This window comes from Nyctereutes procyonoides, unplaced genomic scaffold (genome assembly GCF_905146905.1).
Source record: "Nyctereutes procyonoides isolate TBG_1078 unplaced genomic scaffold, NYPRO_anot_genome, whole genome shotgun sequence".
Lineage (NCBI taxonomy): Eukaryota > Metazoa > Chordata > Mammalia > Carnivora > Canidae > Nyctereutes > Nyctereutes procyonoides.
In genome coordinates this window covers 12,878,645-12,888,652 of record NW_026575049.1, presented here as the reverse complement: position 1 = coordinate 12,888,652, position 10,008 = coordinate 12,878,645, and the positions used below count along the sequence as shown (strand labels likewise).

The 10,008-nt window shown below is 39.7% G+C and overlaps 1 protein-coding gene across 3 annotated transcripts in view; it reads left to right on the top strand.

The window, feature by feature from the left end:
* Positions 1–738: 738 nt before the first annotated feature.
* Positions 739–10,008, top strand: part of TSPAN8 (tetraspanin 8) — a 36,047-nt gene continuing 26,777 nt past the window's right edge. Inside the window, exons 1-2 of one of the 3 annotated variants that reach the window (XM_055327820.1) lie at positions 739–883; positions 5,655–5,823. In XM_055327820.1, coding sequence (XP_055183795.1) covers positions 5,764–5,823 — 60 coding nt within the window. In that variant the 5' untranslated portion in view covers positions 739–883; positions 5,655–5,763. Of the gene's footprint in view, positions 884–5,105; positions 5,177–5,419; positions 5,824–10,008 lie in introns of those variants that run through there. The other 2 variants (XM_055327821.1, XM_055327819.1) reach the window with 2 other exon arrangements.

Here is a 10,008-nt window from a genome sequence, read left to right as displayed (position 1 = left end):
TGACCAAACAAAGGACTGATTCAGAGAGAACTCAGGGGCAGAGCGGGTTGGCATTTACACTTTAAACTTAAAAAGCAAACAGCCAGGCAAATACACAGCACAGAAACAGAGGATCCAGTGAGCCCGGGCCGGTGATTACAAAACAGAGGATCCAGTGAGCCCGGGCCAGTGATTACAAATTTCTCCTAGAATTTGTACTCTTCATTCTCCTGTAGAGTATTCTTGTCTACACATAGGCACGCTCTCCAATTTGGAGAGAAGGAAAATGAGATTGATCTCTGAGAGTAAATCTATAGCGATGGTAAGCCTATAGTAAGTCTATAGGAGTGGACCAAGGGTGCAATCACTTGTAAGTGGAGAATGTGAGAACTATCTAAAATGCAACCAAAATGCCATCTTGGGAGCTGGACTGAATTTTGATTACAGTCAGGTAAGTGGAGACACGATGTTCTCATCCCCTTGCCTGTGATCACAGAGAAAGCATGGACCCAACAGGCCCAGAGAGGGCCACCTGGAAGCAAAGGATCTTTTGATTTGTCACAGCAAGTCATGGAGAGGCTGCTGCCCCCCACTGAGAGTGACATTTGGTGGGTTCGGCTGCTGTATCCTGGATGCAGTGCTAGACCCGCCAGGCTGCCTGGCCCTGCAAGGCACCCACCAACTCCCTTACTGGGCTCACCCCCCATGCAGCCCCTGTGAGCCCTGGCTTCTTTGCTGCCTTCTTACAGGGACAGGACGCTCTGGTTGGCCTCTGTCTTGTACTGGACGGCTTCATGGGTGCGTTCCTCCTGACAAGCCAAGAAATTGGCCTTCTGGCTCCTGTGACATCATCTAAAGTGAATCTGTCCCAGGAAGTGGATCACTTCAGGAAAGGCTGACAAAGGTGAGCTCCAGGGGCTGCCCATCCCAGGACCTGACCCTGGAGCCCGCCCAGCAGCTGGCCCCCTTCTCATCTTGCTGCAAGCACAAGGGAAGTATAAACATTGCACTGGAGCCTGAGAATTCATGGGCATCTCTGGTCCATCATGGTCAGAAACTGCGTTGTTAATCCCTGTACCATTTGACCTCAGTCTTCTCTCATAAACACTTAACAAATGGATTTGGGTGGGGCGTCCGGGTGGTTCAGTCAGTTAAGAGACTGACTCTTGATTTCGGCTCAGGTCATGATCTTGGGGTCCTGGGAGGAGCTCCGCATCAGGCTCCGAGCTCGGCAGGGAGTCTGCTTGAGGATTCCCACCCCCTCTCCCTCTGCCTCTCCCCTCGCCCATGTTCTTTTTTTTCTCTCTCTCTCAAATAAATAAACTTTTTAAAAATTTGATTTTAGTGATCTAAAGTCTATTTTCTGATGCATATTTTCATATTTTTCCTTTTGTGACTTACATGGTTAGCGACTTCATGCCTAAGAGCAAATCATTACTATTTTAGAGTAAAAATATCTATAAAAGAAGAAGAATATTGGATATCCGTTGTTCATGAACACTGTCTTGCTACTTGAAAAAGACTATTCCAGGTCACATTTTATTTTTGAGCTGGGATTAATACTACAAATAGATATTATTATTTCAAAATGTCTTGCAAAGGAAGGAGATAGATCATTCTCATACCAGATGCTTCCCATCCCCGGTGGGAATATGCAATAGGTTTTTATGAGCTAGACTCCATAAGCTCACAGGATAGGAAGCATAGAGCATTACGTTCAAGTGAAAGCAGAAGAAAAATGTTGGTCTTGGGAATGCTGGACAAGAGCCAAGGCTCTGCTCCTGTAAAAGGAATCATAAAACTGGTAAGTGAGCAATCTCCATTTTCTGAAAGTAAGAAAAAAAAGTTTTAAAATTGGAAATGCTAAAGAGTACCAGAACTTTCTCTTCACTCTAATCGTTTAGAATGCATGACCTCGTGTCTTCACTCATTTACACACCCACACCTAAGGAAATGAATATTCGCGATGCCATTTAAAAACCCATAGCATGTACAGCGACAGTGATAATGGGAGGATATATAAGATAAAATAGAACAGAATATTTTCTCTAAAAGACATGACTTGATTTTTCAGTACCTACTCCAATGACAAATATATTGGGTCACTAGATTTTGGAAACAAAAATACAAGAAGAAGTCACCTTCCTTTCTAGAGTACAATCTTTAGGAAATCAGGAGCCTTTCCAGGGCTCAGAATATAGTAGGTGTTCGATACATATCTGTTGAATGAATGACTAAATGGCAAAGTATCTGAATGTGCTATCTAATTTATCGTGAAATAATAATAAAGAGCATCTGTTTATATTCACACTGTAGTGGGAAGATAACTTCCTTTTTATATTTTTGTTTCCAAACTCTAGTGACCCAATATATTTGTATATATATTGTACATAATGTCCCGTGAAGGCTGGGGGTTTTATCTTGTTTTGTAAACTGCTGTATCTCCAGCACCTATACCATATAGCACCTGGAGTAGGATATGCATTTAATACATTTGTTGAATGAATTATTGGGTGTATCTTGTAAAGAGAAACATGCTATCATGGTGAAAAATGAACCTCCTTTCTGTGTCTGCTTTCTGGTTCAGGTCCCAAACAAATGCCTGATTTGCTTGACGACCTAGAGAAAATGCTGTATTTTATATACAGGGTATCTGATGGTTTTATTCATGCCCCTTTCTCTACTCTGAACACAAGGGATCTCTCTCTCTCTCCTCCCTGCCAAGGTCCCCATACTGCTATCCAAACCTAGTAAATTGCCATGACCACCTTGTGGAGAAATTTCCTGATAAACTGGATTTGAATCCTCATCTTGCGTTAGTTACCCTGTGCACTTATACCTATGACTGATAATAATTGGCACAATGGTAGCATTAGGAAAACTTTAACTGACTTTTCTTCAGCACTTTCCTTCAATTGTCATGTCTTGTGCTGTCCTGCCCCCCATTGCCTCTCCTTCCTGGCAGGGCATTTCGCTGGGACCAAGGTATATCACTGTCAGCCTCTAGCCCCTCCCTACCTTCAGCCCCACAGCTAAATATCTGTTGTGGAACAACTTCTCAAACTCTAAGGTGGTAACTGACTCATAATTATACTACCTAACTCAAGACAGTTGGTGCAAGTGGACAGAATAGTGGTCTGATCATCATGAGACCCTCCTGCCTGGAGCTAAAGAGCTCAGCCATTAGCCACTTTTGTGAGCTTGGGCTGCTCAGTCTCTCCAGGGTTCACTTTTCTTATGTATAAAATGTAGGGGTTTGTCTAGATCAGTATTTCTGTAAGTAAAGGCTGTACCACTGGTTCAAGGATAGGTCTTTCAAAAATATTTTCTGGGGGGAGTCATATTCATTTGGGAATTGCTGTAAATTTTGTCACCTGCTGCAATATCAAGTGAGGGTTCTGATAAGTCCCGAAATAAAGAAACTATTTTTCTTTACTTGATAATTGATCTTTTGAAAAGGGCAAGACATAGCATGTTGGTAGTTCCCTAGAACTCAGTGACATGGCACAGAGGCATAAAATCCTAAGACACATTTTAGTCCTGTGAATTAATTTCATGGATATGGAGTGTAGGGGTAGAGGCTGCCCAGGGAGAGAGGAACAAGAGAAAGTTCTGGGAGGTGGGGGAGGCCTGCTTACCCTGCGCTATCAACGCCATTCTAAGAAGTCTGAAATTTACTCTATAGGTGACAGGAAACCATCCTTAGATTGGTTTTTAATCGGAGGAATTACATAGTCAATAAGTATTTAAAAAGAAAGAAAATTCCAAAGTGCTAAGGCAGATAGGAGGGGGAGGAGACTGGCAGGGAAATGAATTCAATTCTGGTTGAATAAGAGATGATAACAGGTTGAATAATGACAGTAGCTGAAGGAGAGACAGAGGAATCAGATTTGAAGGAAATTTTGGAGCTCAGCGGACTACCCGAAGTGATTGGATACCAGGCAAGAAAGAGAAATACAAAGGGACTCCACAGTATTAACTTGGGTGAATGTTGTGTAATTATAAAATTTACTGGGATAGGAGTTCAGAGAAATGAACTGTGTCATATAGATTTCGAATTGGACTGGGGAATATTCTACAAAGAGTAATTTTCCTATGGAACACATCTATTGACTTTGGGTTTCAGAGTTCATTAGCAATGGATCTAAAGAGTATATTCTTTTAAAAAAAAAAGTATCCTAAGCTGAAATTTGTAAGTCCTCAATACATTCTTGTCAACAAAACAGCATTTTTATCTATATATTTCTTTGATCTTTACCTCTAAATGATTAATAATCTTTCTAGGACATAAAATCCATTTGGTTTTTCATCCAATCAAAACTCTTCTTTCAGCTTTGGGTAATCCTAACCATATTAACATCTCACTAGAAGTTTGTGAAATTATTTCCATTTTCTAGAGGAAATAAAAACAACAACAGAAAGTAAGAAAAAAGGGTTTTCAAAAACTCTTAGAAAAAGAACACCAACAATTTTCATGATTATTTAAATATTAAGCCATTATTTCTGAACTAATCCTAAATTTGGCCTCAACACCAAATATCATTAGTGGTAATACAATAGAAATACATTGTGTGTACAGAACTTAACAAAGATTTTAAAGAATAATTTTACCCAAAAAACATGTTGAAGTAGAGGGTTCTTTTCTTCAGGGAGCAAGGAGCTCCCTTTTAGATGCAGGATGTGGAAACTAGCATGACCCAAACTGTTTACACAAAAGCAGTCCACACCTCCCTGATTAGGTCAGAGAATTTTGCCTTTACCTGCCACAGCTGCCTTCTATTAGCCCTAGAAACAAATTGTACAATCTATGGTCACTGAACTATGACCACCTTCTCATTTTGAATTTTTTTTGTCCAAGGAGACCAGGAATCCAGAAACTGAGTTGCTGGAGAGGAGTTGTTGCTGGATGTAACATACCCGAGGGAGGGAAGTACGGTGCCACCTTAACAATAAACTGAGCTATCAGTATGGCTACATGTTATAAAAGGAACACAAGGAGGCTGTCAATTTTTTTCCCTTTTACACTGTAAAGAAATAAAGATAAAAGCTGAATGGTCTGGTCATAGGCAGGGCAGTCTCTCCCTCTGCACTTCCCCTATCTAGACTGCCTTCATAGCAGCTCTGTGGACTGGTTTTGAAATAAGTCTAGAAGCTTTGGAAGCAGGTCCTTGTAATGGTTGTTCCCACTACTCTGGAGGTAAGGATGAAAGGTGACTGCAGGGTAAGCCTGCAGATTTTGCACATTTCTAAATGCATTTTATGGCACCCGGGAAAAACTTGGCATTGCTGAGAAAATGCAATGCAAAAATGAGTTGAGACACAAAGTCCCTTTATCTTAGAGCAAAAGCAGTCTTAGTTCCCTATAGTGTTGAAATAGAGGGCAGGGAAGTCAGGTTGTGGTTTCTGAAATCCAGCAACCTAGTATCGCTGTGCCACTCTCTCTCCGATCCAGTGCCACTCCTTAACTTGATATCTGTTTACTTTAGAGGAGGCAGTTTTTGAGAAAGGATCATAAATATCCTGGCCCAGTGCCCCAGGAGCCATGACAAGCAAAAGAACATACTCGCCTAGAGATAGCCCTTGTGATATTTAAATGTGTGGGTTAATTTTTTATCCACTTTAATAACTGGATTATTCCCCTCACCCCTCCTTTGCTTTCTATTTCTGCTTCAAAGCCGTGGGCACAGAAATCTCTGCAGGCAACTTACTCCAGAGCGTGTTGCAGGACAATCCTATAAAGAACAGTTACATTTGCCGCATCTGGATTCCTGATCCGGTCTCACCATGGCAGGTGTGAGTGGCTGTATAAAATATTCCATGTTTATCTTCAACTTCTTGTTCTGGGTAAGTGTTTTTTTTTTTTTTTGCTGTTGTTGTTTTTTAATTATCAACTTTAGGCAAGAAAGGGAACCTTGAAATAAATATCATAAACGAGAACAGACTCTGCACTAGAGAAATAGGAAGAGGAAGAAAATGTATTTTCCATTTACTTGTTTGGATTTGTTTGTTCTTTCTTTGGTTATTTCAGTAATTGAAAATGAGCCAATGACTCAAGAAAGTGGACTTCAGGATCTGTGAGGATAAACATTTCATAAATGTTTTGATATTGTTGCAAAACAACCACAGAGGGGGAAAAATACCCCTTAATTAAAGGACAGCTATTCTTAGTTGTATATCATGCAGGCCTCCCTGGTTTAAGGACCTTGTGGGAAAAAATGTGGTCTGTTTCCACTGGAGCCCAGCCTCTGAATTCTAACCTTTACATCTGAGTCTGAAACAGGTGAATGGTGGGCTGTCAGATGATAGCCATGAGGAAAGGATTTCTAGAGACCTAAAGAAGAAACAGTGGGTCATAAAAAACTTGAGAGGGAAACAATACAATTATTTAATCATGGAAAAATTAAACTTGGATAACTAGGTTAAAAAAGTTAGTATTTTGATGTGTCATCAGCCCACCTCTTAATCAACAGGGTTGGTATTTTAGCAGGTTCTTATAGGTTTTTTTTGAAAGCCTATTGACCTAAGACAGCAAATAAATTGGTAAGTAGCATCAATGTTAGAAAGTGGAAAAATAAGATATAGAAGGCAAAAGGTAAAGGGCAGGATGGGATCTTGGAAAATTGACTTTATCATTTTTAGTATATAGGGGACAACTAAAGAGTGTTCAGAAGTAAATCAATAGAAATAGCCCAAAGTCCTTAAATGAAAAAAATAATTTTGTATACTGGATTTTAAAAATGGCTTATGCAGTATCAGCAGGAGAGAGGTCTGGTTTTGGTTTTTACCTTGTTCTCTTTAGTAAACAGGCAGCTGATATCTATATATTGGTAAACGTCTGTCCTGGTAACATAATGATGCACCTAATTAAACTTAACCACAGGAATATAGTCTTCTTGTACAAGATGACTTTCTGTTCAATGTCAACAGCCCTAATGAGTACAGATGAAATATAGGTGAAGTAAATGAGTATATAACTAAATAAGATAAAGACAATTTGTCCCTTTACTTTCTCTTTTCCCTAGAAAAACTGGCTGCTTTTGCAAATATTAAGTTTAAGCCATGAATACATGCCAGTTTTTTACAGTTAGTCCTGGTAAATTTCTTCCCTTGAAATTTTAAAAATCAGTTAAACCCTGAAAGTGGAATATAATATACATGAAGGATTGTCTATGTACTTTGGTTTTGTTTGTAGCTTTTCGTTCAGGAGAATTTTGAACATTCACAGAGTAGAAAAGTGTAATCGGCCCCATCGTCCAGCCCCAAAGTGAGGACACCAGGGCAATCCTTCCCTGCGCATGGTCTCATCCACTTTCTCCACCTTCTATCAATTTGAAGCAAATCCCAGATAGATCCTTTCATCTGTAAATATTTTAGTATCTCGCTCTAAAAGAGAAATCGTTCTTTAAAAAGAAATGTGGGGCAGCCCGGGTGGCTCAGAGGATTAGCGCCGCCTTCAGCCCAGGGTGTGGTCCTGGACACCCCGGATCCAGTCCCACCCACATTGGGCTCCCTGCGTGGAATGGAGCCTGCCTCTCCCTCTGCCTGTGTCTCTGCCTCTCTCTCTCTCTCTCTCTCTCTCTCTCTCTCTCATGAATAAATAAATAAAATCTTTTTAAAAATTTTAAAAAATAAAAAGAAATGTGGTCACAATGTCATTATCATGCTAAAACCTTAATAAGAATTTCTGAATCGATTATCCAATATCTACCTAGGGTTTAAATTTTAAGTTGCCTCGTAAATGTGCCTCTTTGAATCAGAATCTAAATAAGGTTCACAGGTTGTGACTGGTTGATATTTCCTTTATGCCAACTTTCATCTTAGGTTCTTCTATTTTCATCATTTTTTCCTCCTTGAAATTTTACATATTGACGTGTGTTGTCTATCTTATCACATTTCCCAGAGTGTGTGCTATTTGCACACCCATGGTATAGGTTAACATGTTCCCCTGTCCTCTGTATTATCTCTAATCTACTGATTGCATTTATCAGCTTAAAAAGACTCAGGTTGTCATTATGAAGTCTAACTACTTTATAGGGGTTTTTGTGTTCCTTCTTCAGGAAGCACATACTGTCTGACCTCGTCACTTTTTGTGATGTTAGTTGTCACTGATGCCCAAGAATCTAAGAAACAGTCCACTAAGAGTTCCAAATTGGTAATATTCTATTTCTATCACCTTTTCTTCATGTATTACCTGGAATACTTTCGATAAAGAAAATCCAGCATTTATTGACTGGTTACCAGTAGTACCCAGTTTTTATTTAAAAAGGGGGGGCAACATAAGTGCTTCTTACTCTTAACAGATTTCAAAATGAATGATGAGTTAATTTTCTGGTATCATATAACAGTAATAAGCAAGCATTTCTGTAAGTATTCTTACAAAATAAATAGATTTAAAGTCTATCACCATCCTTTTCTTTGTTGATATGCAATTATTTTATCTTTGACCATTGGGGAGCATCTTCGGGTTGGCTCCTGAGTCCCTTTGACATGCTCTTAATAACATAACTTCTTCCCTATTGGTATGACAAAATAATCTAGGCTTACTTCCCTAGTTCCCACCCTAGACCTGGAATCAGATTTTTCTTCAAGAAATCCTGAGATTTGGGGCACTTAGGTGGCTCAATAGATTAAGCCTTTGGCTCAGGTCATGATCCCAGAGTCTTGGGACCCAGTCCTGAGTCTGGCTCCCTGCTCAGTGGGGAGTCTCCTTCTCTGCCCTGGCTTGTGCTCACTCTCTCTCACTCTCAAATAGATAAATAAAATCTTAAAAAAAATCCTGAGATTTGTTTTTAAAAAACTACCACCATTGTCTTTTTATGGCACAAAATATATATGGGCCATTTAAATAAACCAAAATATGAATATGCTAGTAAATGCATGGCTCTTATGTTAACAACATGTTCCAAAGTACCTAAACTAGCAGCAAATTATTAAATTGTTAAAGTATATCTGTTGTATTAAAACAGCATACAAAGTGCTGATGGCTATTGTGAATACAGCAGCGGTCAGTGTTTCATTAAAGAGCTAATTATGAATTTGAAATCTGAATTTTAAGCTGAAATAGCAAAGAGATTAGGCAAAGGCCATGTTATAGTTTCTGGATGATATATTTAAGATTAGAGATCTGTACCATGCTACCCAGATACTGGCACTGTTTTTCTGGGATCCTCTGAACCATTTTATGGCTGCCATTATCTCTGTTTCGATAATGAAGACAAAGTCTTTCAGATGCATTAGATTTCAGTTAGATATTTCTTAACTTTCCTAGGGTAAAAGGCCTTGTTCTTTCCACCAACATGTTTGTGTGACCTACAGTCTCTATATGACACATCTCAAAATAGAGTCTTTGAGTAAGAGCCATGGTGGTAAAGACTGGTGATAACATCTCGGCCAACGGGGGACATCAATATTTTCATTCAAAATTTAGATAGCAGAAGTCCCTGAGGTTAGGGAACCGTGGCTATTTCTACTCTTCCCTCCATCCCCAATCCAGAGTTCTCCGTTGGAATTTTATGATCCTTCATAGGAAATTAGCAATTTGTCACATTCCTGATGTTTACTTAAGCAAAGAGTTTAACGGCCCCACTGATGTGGTTTTCTTACAGATATCCACGGCCTTATGTTTTCAAACGCGTTCTTTCTGGTGCAACTTGCAAAACTAAGCCTTTGAAAAATAGGGCCAGATGTTGAAATATCTCTGAGATATGCATATGGTCATGTAAGCTAAACATACCAGTTTCGTTTGTGAGAGAACTTGAGATATGCCATATAAATATGCGGCAATTTCCATTTGTCAGAACTAACGACCGAAGAAAAACACACAAAAGGGGAAATCATTCTTGATCACTGATACTTGCGTTGGAACCGAGTCACAGTGAGTTGGAGGTGCTGTAGAGAATGGGTACAAAGTCTACTTCTTTAAGTCTTGTGTCAGAGCAGAGGAGCTGCCCAGGTCTCCTTATCCTCTTGTCAGATAGGTCAGGTGGGGGAGCAGTGTAGATGCTGGAGGATGGAAGTTGTTCAGGTAAG